Source organism: Protomyctophum parallelum, assembly GCF_964188405.1.
Source record: "Protomyctophum parallelum genome assembly, chromosome: 15".
NCBI lineage: Eukaryota > Metazoa > Chordata > Actinopteri > Myctophiformes > Myctophidae > Protomyctophum > Protomyctophum parallelum.
The window spans coordinates 17,172,189-17,190,759 of NC_139710.1; the positions used below are offsets into that span (position 1 = coordinate 17,172,189).

General features: G+C 45.7%; 1 protein-coding gene across 2 annotated transcripts in view; it reads right to left on the minus strand.

Moving 5' to 3' along the window:
- Positions 1-18,571, minus strand: part of efna5b (ephrin-A5b) — a 117,138-nt gene that overhangs the window by 7,822 nt on the left and 90,745 nt on the right. For both annotated transcript variants that reach the window (XM_083784408.1, XM_083784407.1), the window contains exons 2-3: positions 15,179-15,471; positions 135-197 (exon numbers count right to left, since the gene is read on the minus strand). In XM_083784408.1, coding sequence (XP_083640534.1) covers positions 135-197; positions 15,179-15,471 — 356 coding nt within the window. The remainder of the gene's footprint in view (positions 1-134; positions 198-15,178; positions 15,472-18,571) is intronic.

Genomic DNA, 18,571 nt, shown 5'->3' on the forward strand with positions numbered 1-18,571 from the left:
AATTAAGCAAGAGGTCATTCAGGAGGCACTGAAGTAACCAGAGATATAAGACACGTCAACGTCATCATTGTTTCTGTCCAGACACATTCAACAGGCTATATTCCAGAGTCCTCGGTCGCATGCGGAAGTCTTACTTGCTGGCCGGACGAAAACTTTCAGCTTCAGGCACGTTTTTCTCCCGTCGGCGATGGTGGAGGCTGAAACAAACAAACACATCAGACAAGGGTGTGTTAATTACACAGAGACTCAACGAGGGTGTGTTAATTACACAGAGATACAGAAATAAGACATTACATCTTCTTTCTTCACTTACAACGAGGTCACTTTGTGTTCAACATCATTTTCATTTCAGCATAACAGTTTTAACCGAGACGTGTTTTTCAACCCTCAGTCTGTCTCCGGAGAGGAGAGAGAGCGAGCGCGCACGAGAGAGAGAGAGAGAGAGAGAGAGAGAGAGAGAGAGAGAGAGAGAGACAGAGACAGAGAGAGAAGGAAATCGTCCATATACTTAATTACGGTCATGCTGACTCTTAAGTGGATTTGGTAGGGTTAGTCATGGTGGTTGACGAATTATGGCATTCAGGCAAAGCATTTACAGATGTGTTGGTGGTGTAAAATAACAGAGTACATAATATACTCAAGTGTTGTACTTAAGTACAATTTTGAGGTGCTTTTACGTTACTGGAGTATTTCCATTTTTGATACTTTATACTTCTACTCCACTGCACCTCAGAGGCAAATATATTACTTTTTACTTCACTACAACTTTAGTTAGCCCAGGGGTTCTCAACCTGTAGGTCGCGACCCCTTGGGGGTCGCAAAATTATTCTGGGGGGTCCCCAAATTATTTTCAAAAGGGGAAAAAAGGAAATTAAGAGTTTACATAATACACATAGTACATGCATACATTTCCTTAATGATTATATCTGGTTTCAGTATTCATTTATGATATATTTTCTCTATTATTAAGGTTATTTTTGCAGTCAGTTTGTATTGGGGGTGGGGAGGGGTCGCGATACATGGCCAAATCATTTCCGGAGGTCCCCAGCCAAAAAGGATGAGCACGCCTGAGTTAGCCTACTAGTTACTTTGCAGATTTTGATTATTATTGCAAAAAAACCACTTCATTCATTAACCACTTCAGCCCTGTATATTATGGCAACATATAGTGAGCTTGTAGTTCTGCTATTTTCAAAAGATTATTGTTTTTTTTTTTTTTTACTCTACATGAGTACTTTTACGTTTGGTACTTTAAGTATATTTTGATGCCAATACTTTAACTCAAGTAAATGTTGAATACCAAACTTATACTGGTGGTATTTGTACGTTGTGGTATTGATTGAAGTTGGTATTGATTGAAGTCTCGGGGGCAAGCAGAGAGCTCTGCTAGTGCTACACACAGTCAAACTGTTTGAACGTTAAGACTCTACAGCTGACGTACGGCTGCTAGCTGCTATAGGTGCCATGTCAAAAACGACAGTTGTGGAGCGCTCAAACTTGTAAGAACTGTTCCTGGATGTCCTGTTCACGGATTTCCTCGACAAAAAGACGTCGACTCCTGAGAGTTTTCCAGAGGAACACAGGGTGTGCTTTGCACGTTTATAGTTTGTGTGTGTGTGTGCATGTGTGTGTGTGTGTGTGTGTGTGTGTGTGTGTGTGTATGTGTGTGTGTGTGTGTGTGTGTTTGTGGTTGCTGTCAGGAAGTAACTTCCTTTCCTGTCAGACCCATGGGGTGTGAATCTGAGAGTGTCTGCCGGCAGCATGCAGAGGTTTAGCAACCATAGTGGTTGCATCCTACGCCCTAAAAATATCCACTGCTGAAGGGTGTTGTGTGTGCCTATTTGATTTTGACTCTGTGTGTGTGTGTGTGTGTGTGTGTGGGCGTGAGTGTGTGTGCGTGCGTGCTTGCGTGTGCACTGTACATAAGCGTGGTTGACCACTAATGGTGTTGTGGTGAGGCACCAGGTGCGTCTCCTGTAGACAAGGATTGGGGTCAAACACAAGTCAGTCGGAGCGCGTTCTTGTGTGCAGACCCCATCCATCACGGCTTGAGAACACGGTTTAAAAATACACGTTGCCGTCTTGTGTCAAGACCCCGTATCAAATGGGGGGAGCAGCTCGGAGCGCCTTTTTCCCACACTCGTTTTCACGACAGCAACATTTACTTTTGAACCTTTGCTATCTTTTTTTTTTGTCTTTTGCTCCAACCATTGAGAGCAGAGCAGCCGTTACTACTGTATACTAAAGTTGTCTTTTGGGCACCATTTTGTGTCTTGCGTGGATCGTTCCCCCTGGCAGCAGCAGTGAAGCCAAGCATTTCCAAGGGCCACCATTTGGGATCTGTCAACTCCTCTGCAGTGATCCTTAACCTACCCCCGCCCCGCCCCCGGCCCCTTTCTCCCTCCACTCCCAGCTGCGTCCCCTCTTTGCTCTTCTGTCAGCATGGCCAGATCCATTCATCAAAGCTCAAATGACTTGCAAGACGGTGCCCTCGACGCACGCACGCACGCACACAAAGACATGCAAGCACGCATACACACACAAACCCAACACATTTCCAGGACAGAACTGTCTAGTGTCTAGTCACGTTGACTTGAACTGCTCCCCCATAGCTTCGTCTGTCTGCGTTGTTTTTGTTTCTTAACATTCATACAGTCTCCGTGCACACACCGTGCTCTGGGCATGTAATCAGCGTGCCCGTGCATTCATTTGATTTGATGAAGGAAAACAAGGAGAATGTTGAGGCAGTGGAAAAGCCATAGGGGACGTGTTCATTTTGACAATGGGAAAAGAGACGAGATGAGAGATGAAATCTATTCCTTCTGGCTTGTGCTTTTCTTTCCTTTTCTCTCCGTCCCTTCGTTTAGGGTTTTTTCCTTCCCCTGTTGCCTATAGCGCTCTTCCACGGCCTATACCGCATGTTCTCTCTCTCTCTCTGTGTCTGTCTTTCGTTTCGCCGCCTCCTCCTCTCCAGCCCTCGCTGCCTCTCGACCCCGGCCGTTGCCACTTTAATGTTGTCGGTATACATCGGCTGTAATCTGCTTCTTAAGCCCTGTGTCAGTGAGCGGGAGAGGTGATCGGAGATCAGATGCTCTTTTTCACATCTCTGCTCATATTCAGCATGATGCAGGGGAAGTGAAGAGGAGGAGAGAGTGAGAGGGGGGGAGAGGGAGAGAGAACCTTATTAATTTGGTGCGGAGGCAGCCGGTGACACTCTAATGAACCTTGGCCGCCCTCCCTCACCCACGCACGCGCACAGTTTACATCACTCCTATCCTCTCACTCGCCCTACTTCTCTCGCTCACTCGACTGCACTCTCCTCCCGTTCTCTCAATCTGTTAGTCATGTCATTGTCCCCTCGCACTGTGCATGAACACGCTTGCATACACGCACGCACGCACACATGCACACATGCACACGCACACGCGCACACACACACACACACACACACACACACACACACACACACACACACACACACACACACACACACACCTCCAGATGTCTTCTCTTCATCACCGGTGTGGGCAGAGCCGAGTCAGGGCTATCGACACCAGCCACTTAGCAGAGGCAGCTGATCAAGGAGACGCACGGCCCTGATGAAAACGGCACTGAGCATGTGGAAGCCCCCGCCTGACGATGACAGTCGTGAGGCCGATCTGATGTTTCTATGTTGAGCCACTCATTAACAGGCTGTCCACCTCCCACACAAAAGAGAAACGGTGGCTCTTTTACAGAAAAACACTAACGTGGTTCAATCGTTCGTGCTACAGTATACAAGCTCAATAGCCATGAACAAATTACAGTATATACATTACATTTGTCAATTTGTGACTTTTTCAGGTAAGGCAGTAAATACATGTATGTATTTAATAGTAAGTACGTGTAAACAGAGTTCCATTTCCTCAATGCTGCTATACTATGTACGGTAACACTGTTCAAATCTGCATAATGTAGTAAAAGCCAAGTTAGGGAGTTAAAATGGAGTGTAACAACAGTGGAACACACATAGTTGCTGTAGAGGCGTGCTGCAGCATTACTGCATATACTGTATTGTCAGCTGCCTAAGAGAACTTCAGCTTCAGCACCACATTCCTTTCATGGTAGCTGCCCTTCATTCTCAGGCCTCCACGAGGCACCCCGACCCTATAGCCGTCCGCACCAGTGCCCGTTTATTTTGGATTAGCATGCTGCAGAGGGCCAGCTTATTGTTCTTGTCAGCCCGTAACATCAACACCTGCTATTCTGGTTCCCATCAGGGCCCGCAGCCTCAGCCATCAATCCATCTGGGCCTGGGCGACTGTAGCCACTCTGAAGGGCATGGAGCCCTGAAGAGATGGCCCAAAAAACAGGGGGCCGACTTGGGTTACTCCTCCGACCCATGTCCCCTGGCCAGTAATGGCCAGTCCCCTCAGTGCACTGCATTATGCAGCGGCATTAAGGCAAATGGAATGAAGCAGAATCCAATTACAAAAGAACAAACAGGTGGGCTCAGTGCGGCTTAGGAGCGGTATTGTTTCAATCTCAGCCCGAGCCAAGCCAAATTCACAACTGTAATGTTATCTGGATAACACGTTTCCTCTGGCTTGCAATAGAAGATCAGACAGCACGTCCCCTGTGAGGACATAAAAAAAAACTAGGGACAGGGACAATGAAAAGCTAAAGTTGACTAAACAGATGATTGGTTTTGTTTAGTTCTACCTATAATTTTAGGAGCCATAGCAACACAGCTTGATACAGTAGATATATCCTCTTTGAGCTGGTCTAAAGAGGCCTGCTATTTTCCATGAGTTTAGATGAAACCCAGAGGTATCTGTAGTGGCCGTCACGGTCACTGAACCGTTGCCAGGCTTTGGCATTCCGACACAACCACAAGGCTTAATGCAATACCACAGATTAGTGAACGAAATGAGACAATTGGCTTAAAATAATTGTTAAGGACTGAAAGTCACACAGATACAATTCTGCTGTGATATGATCATCTGGCTGTCTCGACAGGAAGGAAACCATCAGCCAAAAATTATGTTTATGCACACATCATCTTGACATGCCACATGTTGTGTCCTGTAACTCCAGACCCAACCATTTTGGCTCGATTAAAGAAGGCATCATAGTTTGAGTTTAAGTGACGCAATCACCAAGCGTCGGTCTTTAATAAAGACACAGGTGTGCGACGTAAAGTCACCAAGCCAGCTGCACCATGGAGGGTTCGAACCCTAGGTGGTGGGCAGGAACGTCATGAAAACTATGAACACTTGACTAGTGTTCCGCTATTACAATTCTCCATAATGCTAACCTTTTGTGTTTTTTCGTAAACCAATACATTACTCGATACTACTACAGTCACACAAAAGCATCAAAAGTAGAGTTTTTAGGTTGTCGATCGTGATCTGTTTTGCTACTTTTGTAAATAGCAAAGTAACACATTTGGACATAGTGAGGTTTCAACTGGACAGCGACGATATCTAAAACATACATATCAATCAATTACAAAGCTCATAAAAACAAGTAATTAAGCAAACCAACAAAATGTTTTATGTGGCAGCTATCCTTCACCGAACAACCTCTTAATTTCTTCTTCGTATGCCTTCATGTGACTGGATGCAGCATTAACAGTACAGTGTTAGCCTGCCTCCCATCTCCTTTGCTCTCCAGCTGCCTTCAATAATGTCACTCTAAGTCTTTGATCCCAGCTCGTTTGTTAGGATGGGACGGGTTAAATCTGAATGCCCTGCAACTCTCTGTCCGGCGGATAGGATTCCGAGCTAGCTGTCCCCCATGCCGGCCCACTGAAAAACAAGCCCTCTGGCTCTGTTGTCTTTGATTTACCAGGATTACCTTGCTGCACACAAACCTAGTTTGAGTTTACAAAGTAAAATCCAGGGCGATGAAGACAAACACGTGTCCAGGCCCGCACGCAGGCAGCGAACACACGCGCACGCACACACACAAGCATGCACGCACATACGCACACGCACACACACACACACACACACACACACACACACACACACACACACACACACACACACACACACACACACACACACACACACACACACACACACACACACACACCAAACGTTCCAAAATGTTTTTTTTCTTCCATCAAACTAATGAGATATATTACATATTAGATACCTTAATTGCATATCTAGATAGCGTCCAGGAGACAATTATTCTGTACATGTTTATAGAGATTACGGCTGGGATTCATTATCATTTGCTCCCTGGCTGCAGGGCATGGACGCCAGTCAAAAACAGTGAATGTTAGTGCTCACTATGCACAACCTTCAGCTGGAGAGACTCCACTGAGGTCTCAACAGAGAGTAGAGTGTACATGAAGCTTTTCCACTGAAAGCTACCCCCTATTTCTCTGTCATCAAGATCATCCGCCCGCAGTAATATATACACACATGCTTGTGCATGGGCACACATACACACACACACGAGACAGACAGACAGACAGACGGACAGACAGACAGACACACGCTCGCATTTATAAAGTACAAATTAAATGCGAATTGTGCAACATACAGTGCGTGGGTGCAGTCAATTCTCAGCAGAATATTTTTCTATCAAGATATGTTTTGTTTTTTAAAAGCTTTTTGAAAGAAAGAATGAGGAAAAAGACCCACCAAGTGTGTGTGTGTGTGTGTGTGTTCCAAGGAGATGGAGGAGCATTAACCAGATGCCACTACAGCGAGTACGCAGTAGGAGGGTGGTGAACCGAGAAGGGGACGAGGGGAGGCAGCAGGGGCTGAGAGCATGCATACGGGGCAGGGGAAGCCATGTGAACTCTAACCCCTGCTGATAGCTGGCCTTTTGCACTCTCCTTGCATCTTTTAACCGGTGCCAAAAGAAATGAACCAAATTCACCCCCTCGCGTCTTATGTGATGGTGTTAACTCGCAGTGAGAGCGAGAGACAGAGGGAATTGTCATGGCCGTACTGCAGTCAGAGACACAGGAGAATAAGAATACAAAGTAAAAAATAAGTGCGAGGGACAGAGATGGGTGGTAGGGATGGGGTAGCACGAACCTAGTGAGACATTCGGAAGCTGGGTAGACAATCATCTAAAACGTGTTCCTTCCTACTTGATTCTCATTATTTTGGTGCACATTAAATTACATTATTTTCATTCACAGACCACAATGGCTGGCACTCTATTACACATTCTTATTGGAAATTATGAAAGGCATTTGAAGACTTGAATCCACAAATCTGCTGTAATTACTTCATAGCTACTCAATATAATTGATTCTATTCTATTGCTGAGAGCTGTTTTAAACCAAGCCCAGAATAAAGAATCACAATTCAGAGAATTATAGCACGTATGGTATCCGCCACAATAGCAAGTCATAAAGTGGTGTTATTTTGTTGTTGTTTTCCTCAAAAATGCTCGACTTTTAAATCAATTAGCAGCCAACGCCTTCATGTTGTCCCGTCTTTCTGATCCTGAGTCAGAATCAGCCATTGACGGCAGCTGTTCCATGCATGAATCATTACAGACCAAGAGGAGCCTTGTGTCCTGTCGTCTGCCTGACAACACAGAGCCCGCTCTGTCCTCCTCGGCCCTCTGATCTGTGGATTCTTCACGGCTCTAACAGAACCCAGCGACATTTTGCTCTGCTGTGGGCAAGGCGATGATTACTTTATTGGTGGTAAAACTCCAGCGAGTTGATTAGAGCCTGTTCTCCCTCGCCCGCTCGCTCTCACAAGGCTGTCAACAAGCGTCCCATTACTTACCTCATGCCTTTGATTAGCAAAAAGAACTGGCCAGCGAGGCTGGCTCCCCGGTCAACTGTTTTCACTTTATTTTTACATGTGTTTGTGCATGTTTACGTGCGATCCTCAGAACCCGGAGGATCATCAAGACTGGGCCATTAGCAGCTTTTATTTTCCGTGAGTTCTTGAATGCCTGCAGAGCCCTTGGGGAGCAGTTCAGTTGGGTCGCCCGTCATCTCCAAACAGTGCCTCGTTATTATGTGCATCTGTACGTCAGCGTGGATGTACTTTTACCGCCTGCATACATGATTGTTCATGTGTGTGTGGCTGTGTGCGCGTGCGAGCATATGTGTATCTGTGTGTGTGTGTGTGTTTGTAAATGGCAGCAACTTGGGGCCAGTAGCTACACAGTGAATGACACGCAGGGGTGAGCTGAGCAGCGTTCACTGACCCAGAAGTCCAGGAGGGGAGGAGATGAAAGGGGAAATGAGGTATGATGGAGAATCCAGAGGCAAAGGGAGATGGAGAAACATGTATCCATCCATCACGATTATGATCATGCATTTAAGAATGTGCCTCCATGTGTATGCATGTACTGTATGCACGCGCTCGTGCGTGTGTGTGCGTGTGTGTGTGTGTCCTATAGTCTATGAATATGGCTTTCTGTCACACTCGCTCCACGTTGTTGGATTGTTCCTGCGTGGCAATGACAGGCCTGATTATTCATGTGAATGGATGGTAGGTGCAAGTTATGACGCTGTCCGTGTGCAGGTTTCCTACCGATAGCCTACTATAAATGGAACCGCATTGGCTGTTTGTCATTATTAGCAACCCCTCCCCCCATGCTCCAAACAACATATACACACACAGACACTGTTCCCCTGCCTCTGTTTTATTTGTCGCCTAACGTTGTTTCTCCTAGCTGCTGATGCTGTCGCCACCCTCGTCACCACCTCCCTCCAAGAGGTGCTCGGAAGCGGTGGCTCGGCGCATCACAGATTTATGACCATTCAAAAGCCCAGGATGTGTATGGGCTGTATTCTGAGTTTACTAGAGCTTTTATGCCTGTGGTAGCGCAATAAGCCCACGTATGAGGACAGGCCTTATAAGACCTTTTGAGACCTTGTGAGAGAGGGTGTGTGTGTGGCTGTCTGGGAAATGGAGTCTTATGAATATCAAGAGATTTCCTTGGGTGATGGCTTATAACTTATGATCAATTTAAACCCGGTGTAGCATTTTAAAGGCTGGCCACGGGGACACGCTCGGAGTGACTGATGTCCCATCAAAGATATTTCACTTTGATGAATGGAGCGTGTGCGGAGACCGTGTCCCTGGTCTGGGTCTGGTCGCTTCTGTATTGGCAAGGGACGCTCTCCTGTCTCTCCCAGTGACGAAGCCCCGGAGCACCAAGGAAATCATACCCTTCCGGAGTGATGATTGATTGCATTTTCCGTGAGTGGCAATAGAACGTGCAGGTTAACAAGACAGTATATACGAGAGCATCTCCGCATTCGCAGGCTTCTGCTCCATGATGATTCTGAACGCTATTCCTATTCGCCACACATCGTGCGCGAATGCACGCACGCACTCACGTGCACACACACACACACACACACACACACACACACACACACACACACACACACACACACACACACACACACACACACACACACACACACACACACACACACACACACACACACACACACACACACACACACACACACACACACACACAATCTTCACTCCACTCATCTCTTGCAACCCGCCACCACTGTTATTGGATTTCCACCCTAGCTTGAAATCGCTCGTACAACGATTCTCTCCATATTAGAAAAGAAGCTGCTGCCATCAGCGCTCTGTGATCAGAGTTTCACTTAAGCTGCGAATGCGCTGTGAACTTTGAACTATTTGGGAAGTGCTCCTTTCTGTCCTGTCTTTATCCAGTCTTTAGCGGTGTCTGTCAGGCCAGTGGACACTTCTCGTCCATAACTCACTCACCGCTAATGCCACTTTCTGCTGAATTGCTTGCAGATGTAGCCCAGCAGTAAATTGCTTCCTGAATCTTCCCGGAGGCGGTACATTTTGCATCTTTTACTGTAAGCTCTCAGTACTTGGCCTCTCTCTCTCTCTCTGTTTGTCTCATCTAAAACAAAAATGACCTGTAGAGCAAACAAGCCTCTGGATGCAGCCCAGAAAGGGATCATGCTGCAGCTCTCCTCTTGCCCTGCACGTGCAATTCACCTGCCTCCGGCGGAGCGCTGCAGCTGACAGCGCCACAAAGATGAAGAATTATGACCGCAATTTGGGTCGAATTCTGCACGTCCTGCTATAGCGTTGATTAAGCTGTTTCTGTTGTCGAAGCAGATGACAGCAGAGCACTGTCTCCTCTCTCTAATTTGATCAGAGACGCAACAAATCAGCCCCCGACCCGCATCCAACTCGGAGGGTGAAAAACACCATTAGCCGGCGTTTTCTCCACCGGAATATAATTTGACATCCTAATTCTCATCTACGACACAGGCACCAAATCAATCACGACACCCGTGGCACTTCCTCATCCCCCGCTTTGCCTCAGGTCATTCGGTTAGAGAAAGTTATGAGACGTCGGGGCGATTAATTCTCTCATCCTCTACAGTATATATAATCTGCAGGGCTCTCCCGTTTTCACTGTTCTGTATTTAGCTAAAAAAAAGGAGACTGTTGTCAGTTAGATAACAAAATGATAAATTATTTCAACAAGAATGCCGTATTCCTGCCACAAATCAGACAACTGAGTAAAGGATGAGTTTATTTCATGCCCTCACCATAACTTCCCATCCCCCTCTATTCCCTTATATTCCCTTTAGAGTAAATATTGCCAACCTCATTCCCCACGTGCTCATGGGTAGAAGTGACCTCTGGCTCAGGACAGTTGATCATTCAGTCTGATGCAAGGTGTGCAGTGAAGCCTGCAGCAGGGGGTAATGGTGCATACAGTCCAGCCCTGTTAGCTACTGTATGCTACAGCGGCATCAGCAAGTGTAGACAAACAGGCTACATAGGTCAAGAGTGACCTCTGTTCTGTGCTGATATCATGGCTATTGTTCACAAGCATCTTTGTGTGAGTATACAAATGCAGCATCTATTGACTGTACATGATGCACCATCTGCAGTGTCTGTGGAATCCACTTTGAAGGCTGCCAATTGATTTAAAAGTCGAGCTTTTTTTTTTTTTTTTTAACAACAACATAAAGAAAGGCTAACACGTATAACTCAGAGAGTGTGCAAATGTAACCAAATATACCCTCACTGGTCCATTTGGTTGCATTTGAACACTTTCTGTGTCCCCTTTATGACTTCAAAACAAGCAGCACTAAAGCAAGAGGGTCTGTATTTGTGTGAAACCTCAACCTGCATGGTCAAAGCTGATTTACCTTATTGACCATGAATGACATAATACAGACAGCTAGTGTTTCTGCCCTCAGGCTGTCTATAGTACTTCTATCAGTATGGTTGGCTGGGACCACATGCTCACTGGATCTTAACTCATCTCAATTTATTCACAGTGTAACAGTGTATTATACTGGACATTTGTGTGTAGTCGACCTTGCACTGTTGTTCGGGGACTGTCTATGTTGGTCTATGAAAATAAAACGAATAAACATGCTGAATCTTGCATTAATTTTCTCAATTATTCAAACAGTCAAAGGTCATTTGTAATTGCTACCAACTAGGCCTGGCTTTGTTTGTGGCAGAAATCAGATTAGAGTGGGTAGCCAGTATTGGCATTCAATTTATCTCTTCTAAAGAGAGTAGAAATTAACAAAGCTGAGGCAATTTTACGAAATTCCAGTTCTCACAACCTGAATATTAATGTTAATAAAAAAAAAAAAAAAAAAAGAATACAGAAAAGCCAAATGCAATCGTGAGAAAATAATTACACCCAGTTACATGCTATTGCCAAAAATAACAACAACTTGTGACTAGATGAATAAGATGTTGGTGATGAAGGGCAGTATAGTGGAGGAGGAGGATGAAAAGGAAAGGCTGATGACAACATGTAGGTCCTCCAGGTTGTATCCTATATTGTAGGATGAGGAGGAGGAGTAGGAAGATGACAATAGCAACTGTTGCTGCTGATGATACTGCTAAATTATAATTGTTGAGAGCTTGTAGATCGGCTATTTTGGTGCAGGACACTGCCTTATGACTAAACTATAAATTAGACGTAATACTGGTGTGCTCAAGTGCTCTCTCTCACATATAAAATTATATATATATATATATATATATATATATATATATATATTCCATCTAGCTCAGCTCCCCTTTCTGTCCACTAAAGAGACTGTCCAATCCATCAGCGGCCATTTCCCTGGCGTCTCCTGGATGTTGAATCTGGACACAATGACGGAGGGAAATCACATATGTCAGATGACTTCATGGTGGATGACTTTAATATCCGCCGCGCTGGCCAGAGAGGCTACACGCTGGAATCACTCAATGGCCAATGAAGCCGCGGGCCACTAAACCAATATGGCGTGCTACGGCAGAATGGATGCGTTCCACGGAAGCGATGTCGGTCGCGGTGTAATTTAATCCAGCCCTAAGGACAGGCATCTCTCAACAGAAATGAGAGTTGAAATTCTGGAAATGGGGATCTTGGGGTAGTGGATGAATTGTGTAACCCTTCGCTAACCCCCATCTAACGCCCACCTTTTGAGGTGGGACTTAAATGGAGGACATTTTCCCCATATCTCGTTTAAGGTGAACCACCGATGCAAACATAATATAATGACAAATGTCCTTACTTTGTTTTCACCAGACGAATGACAAAAAAAGAAGAAAAGATTTCAGGCTTGTCTGTGTCAATGCACAAGCTTGAGAGATAAACTGGCTCAATCACTGCAGAAACAACGGCTAACTCTAGAGAGAGGCTCTTTGAGTTTATAGTGTAACAGAGCAAAAAAGGGAAAAGAGAGAGAGAGAGCGAGAGAACAGGTGAAATGAATAAAAAAAGGAGAGAAATCCCCGGTCGGCTGTCAGACTTAACTGCTTCATAAAAAGGTGCCAATTCAGAAAACAGATTTCTGCTTCCCTCCCTCCATACCTCCTTACACAGAGAGGAAGGGGCAGAGACAGCGCCATACATTACCACCGCCGGCCGTATCTCACAGATAAACAGATACAGGCACCGTACAGTACAGTACATCTACCAGTGTTTAAGAGGAGAGTGTAAACCGTCAAAACTGATACTATCTCCCTGAAGATAAATTCACAGTGAGGTTTTGCTGCACAGCACACCGTAAAATCCTCAGAGTCAATCCATCCATCTGTAACTCAGATATATTTGGTTACATAAAACACTATATTCGCCAATCTGAACTGACCAATTTAACTAGTAGGTACATCTGCATCTGCAGTAGCCTGGAACTCACCTATGCTTTCTATGGCATAAACAGCTCCTATCCGCCGGGAGAAACTATGCGCAGCTGCTAGACATGAGACTAATTAATTAGAGCGACAGAGAGAGAGGACAAAGGAGTGTGTGTGTATGTGTGTGCGTGTGTGTGTCAATTTAACAAAGGTGCAGACGATCAGAAATCAGCAGAGAGTGAGTGATGTTTGCGCTACTCTATGCCGAATTGAAGTGGACTCGGACCCAGACTTATTTTTATCCCTGGAAAAAAAAACGTCTGGGTTTCCGAGGCTACATCTGCAGTGGTTGGAGGAGGACCCCTTGCTATTCGAGAGACATTTAGACCCTTGGTTTGGGTGAGAACACTAGTGGTTGACAAATGGCATTGCCTGAAGCTCAAAGCGCAATATCTCCCATGCCCAAGCAGTTAAATGTGTTTCCAGCACAGGAGACCTTAGAACGAATTTGGGGAAGGTAATAAATCTTAGGGACTTTAACACCACTAGTAGTGGTAGTAGTAGAAGTAGTAGTAGTAGTACAACAACATACAGTTTGTGCAAAAACAACAAAACACTATAGCTTCAGCTGGTGATATATTGCTGGGCAATAGCACTCATATGACTCTGTTTCATACCACATACAATATGCCAGAGCTCCTATTCTGGGGCGGCAACAACAGTGCATCAGTGTGACAAATGTGTTTCAAGCGAGCGTCGATGTGATTGTCTCTGGCGACAGCGGCTCGTCTACATCCCTACGGTGCATAAAGGCCGCGGTGGGAGGACCAAACTCCACTCAATTCCACTCTGTCGCCCCAGCTTTGATCGAAGCTAATTTCCCACGGGCCGTGGCTGTGGATGAACCCCCTGTCACAATCCTGAGGAGGAGGAGCGGGGCGACGTATAGTGTCTTCCTGGGACAACATGCTATAAGAGGACATCATAATGCACAGAGGAAGGTCCTTTTTATGAAGGATACAGAGCAGTATTCAGCAGCGGAAAGTGAGCCATAACGTGGATTCCGAAACCCTTTTAAAGGGGAGGAGGAGAGTTCCCGGGAGTGACGATGTGCGTGCACAGACTGAATATAGGGTATAAAATTGACTCGGACAAACATGTCAAATCAAAGTCATTTGCTGTAGATGGGAAACTTAGTAAAGAGCCCTGCAGGGAGACCCATGGTCAACTAAGTACAAGGGTTTAAGTGTTTCATATAAATTAACCACTGAGTTCATTTGTTGGACCCTTACAGGTCCATGTGGTTACATTTGTACACTCTCATTTACAGAGTAAAATGCAGACATGCAGAGGATTGATATGGCCGTTATCCAACCAAGTCCTCTCAGAAAGGTCGATATGTCCATTTAAGAGTTTCTGAGGGATACAGTGTAATGTTGGCTTGACTTGATTTGCAAAGGAAAAACCCAGATCAATCTGGTCTCCTTTCCTTTCACTGTGTGTGCATATGGTGCTCAGAGGCCATGTTATTACATTTTGAAACACTGAAAACATCTGCTCGTGTGTCTCCCCGCCCACCCGCCACCCCTTAAGACATCAATCCTTAAGAGATAATTTAACTCTGAGTGCGGGTGAGGATCCATTAGGTCTAAAAACACTATAGGCTGCTCTTCAGTCAAGAATAAAAAACATCTTCTTTCAGGAGGTTTCTGTGATTCCTTGAAACACGAGTTGATCAATATGGGTAGTTTTCCCTGCCTTCCCTGTAGGAGCCACTGTGAGAGCCCTGGGCTAATTAGCCCATTTTGTGCGGGAACCCCTTTTGGTGTTTTAAACATTATGTTATAATTTAGCTATTGAAAAATAGCAGATCTACAAGCTCGTTTGTAGGTCTGCTATTTTTGAAAAATCTGGAGGATTTAGAAGATTTTCTTTTAATTTTGAGGTCAGGCCTAAATGGGTTAGGGTTTGGGTTCATGCACTCTGCGTCGCAGCTTGCCACTGACCACAGGGCCTGTGGAGAAAGGCTTTTGCACTCACATACTGTATGTAGTAATACTACTACTACTACTACTACTACTACTACTCACATATGTAGTAGTACTCTCTGCCCGGTCTGAACTCGAAGCCCAGGGAGAACGGGGTGAAGAGCTGGAACTTCTCGGAGAACTTGAGCGGCCCGTTGGGGGAGTGCGGCCGGTTGCACTCCCAGCGCTTGAAGCCCTTGGCGGTGTGGTCACACGTGCTGTAGCCGTCGTAGTTGACCATGTAGAGGACGTAGCGTTCCGTGCGCTCCAACGGGACGGAGTCCTCGTAGTGGGGACAGTAGACGTCCAGGTAGTCGTTGATGCACACGTCGATGTGGTAGTCCCCGCGGTGGAACCTGGTTGGAGAAGAGGAGAGAGAGAGGAAAGATAAACTTTTTGATATATGATGCACGTTTGTTTTATTTAAAGGACTCTGCGGACAATATTTATGGCAAGTCCGGTGTGAAAGGTTCAAACATTTCTCTTTTCCGCAAAACATTTCATCGCTTGTGATGTACACTCCAAAGCTGGAACATAACACAGAAATTCCATCGCGATACGGACCTGCCGGCATGATTCACGGCGACACTTCAGAAGCAGCTAAGTGGCCGTTACTTTGGGAGGAACATCTCCTGGCCGTGCGCAGCGCACTTCATGCAAGAGTCAACTTGACTTAATGAGCCTCCTACCACTCCTTCTGTCTGCCCGTCACATCAACAAGACCCAGGGCTACTTAAACAACTTGGGCCATAAAACTCCAATGCTCAGAACACTCAGAACGTCAATGCGACGGACATAAACAAATCGCATATGAGCAGTGTTTGGATGCAGGACATAAGCCGCCGGTTTGAGCTCTCAACATTCCTCCGACGTCTTGCAGAAATTTACTGGCACCCACGCCTATCTCTCAACTTCTGGATCCGGATAAATGCGTGGGGTTGGTTTGTCTATAAATCCATCGCATGCAGGAATAATAGAACCCGCAAGTACACACCTTTGCACTCTGATGGATTGCGAGCTAAAGGATGTTTTCTAAACCAAATGCAAAGTGCAAATGATACGGGAGCTATGAGATAGTCAAATTGTAGAGAAAATCCAAGGAATGGATGCCTCTGAGAGCTGTGCTCTGTGCTGAGAGCCATGTTTACAACGGCAATGAACCATAAAAGACCACACAGGGTCAGAGGACTGCAACACACACACACACACACACACACACACACACACGTGCCCACACATACATGCACACTTTCATTTTTCAATTATGTTGGTTATCAAAACTGTGGCTCTTTATCTTGCGGCATTTTTCAGCACATTCGACGAATGTTCTTGTAATTAACGGTTGTGTGCACGTTGTGTAGCATGTGTGTGTGTGTGTGTGTGTGTGTGTGCATGTTGTATTGTGAATTGCTGGGTGAATTTAGTGCCAAGCTAACCCTGGGGTCAAACAGGACAACGTTTACAGAGCAAATATTCCACACCTGTAAACACTCACCGAGAAGGATGCCTTCAATTTAGCTCACACTTGAAGCACTCTGTCAGTGCCCTTTGGGGAACAATGTCAACCACACTCACGTATGTACACAGGTGCACACCGCGCATGCACTCACGCACGCACGCGCACACACACACACACACACACACACACACACACACACACACACACACACACACCAGAAGCCTGCAGGAAGAGCATGTTTATAATTGGGAACTCAGTCTTAGTCCTGTAAGAGCACAACCTGACAAGAGTGCTGACAAAACTTTTAATTGCAAAGCGCCAGTGCAGGCTGTACAAAGGGAACGAACCCTACCCCTACCCTCTGAACACTCGGGGCGCGCCTGCGGTGGACCGGCATATAGCTAGCTAAAGCAATTCTTATCCCGGGGACTGCGGGTTGTCCCATGGATCAGCGGATCAAAGAGCACGCTACAGTACATACAGTATACCCGCAATGTTGTGATGTCTGTTGTGATGACATCTTTTATGTCACCCACAACCGGGGGAAAATAATCAATAAAGCAGAAACATCTGAGGGATAATCTTTTTTATTTTTTTAAGGCAACAATTCATCCTTCCTCAGATGTATAAACACAGTGTATGGAGGTTATGATGTCTAATTCTTAATTTATAGTCCGTCATGGAACCATGTCACGCCCTTAAAATAGCAGCTCTATGCGACGTGTTGCGTTCGTTTGTTTGTTTTTGTGGAACTGATATTCTTGGCGTGTGACACCAGTATGATGAATGTGACAAAGTATGATGAATCAGGCTTAAGTAGCTTTGTTTTGTAGTTTTGTGAAAAAAAAACCCACTAGATTTCTAGTTATTTCTAGTCATCTATTATTAACTTTATTTATTATCATGATTTTGACTCAACAAAATTGAGCACCTGTCTTAAGTCCAAATTTCATTCTGACCCCTCCACAAAAAGCCATCGTTGTCCTGACCCCTTATCTATCATTAATACATTATGGATAAATAGTGTGGACTTAGACAGTTTTTCGTCTGTGGCATTCATTAATGATAATTTTTATTATAAATAAGAGGGACGATCACTCAGAGATTTCCCACAGACATGTTGTCCGATCTAGCAAAAGCATTCTCGTTGATTGCCTTCATCTCACAATCCCAACCTCTCCCTGTAGTTTTTTCCTCCTTAGCCATTAACATTTCACTCCTCGCGTCGTGTGTAGTCGACGTTTCCGCCATTTGTTTAGTCTTCCCCCGGTCTAATCATTCACAAGGCTGATGTACAACAAGCCTGCATCCGTCCCAAGAGGTCCGCTGCCGCATGTTTACGTACGCGCGTGTGTATGTTTATGCGCGTGAACGCACCGGGCAGAAGAGTGAAAGGCTGTTTACTGGCGGAGGGTAAACACCTGTGTGTGAGTGTTTACCACAGAGCCATGGATCAGCTCATCTGGAACATCTCATTTACAACATGTCACCGGAGGTCCGCCTAGCGCCATGCATCTCTCAGTACTTTCAAATGTCACTGATTTAATGGCCACGGCATCCTCCCATAGCGCTGGCCACAACTGCTCCTCTCTGTGTGTGTGTGTGTCTGTGTGTGTGTGTGTGTGTGTGCGCGTGCGTGCATGCGTGCGTGTGCGTGCGTGTGAGAGAGACAGAATTATATGTCTATACAATACAGCCTGTACATACGTACTGTATGTGCATGTGCATGTCTGTGAGTGCATGTGTGTGTGAGAGCGTGTGTGTGTGAGAGAGACGTTTCAGCTGCCCTTCTCTCCCTGCCTCAGCAGTCAGAATAGTGGCTGCTGGTGTTGACTGCAAATGAACCCGAGGATGTTTGGGTGGGTGAGCACATAAAGGGGGACAGGACAGGCATTTGTAACACGTGCACAGTAACGTGCGCGCGCGCACACACACACACACACACACACACACACACACACACACACACACACACACACACACACACACACACACAC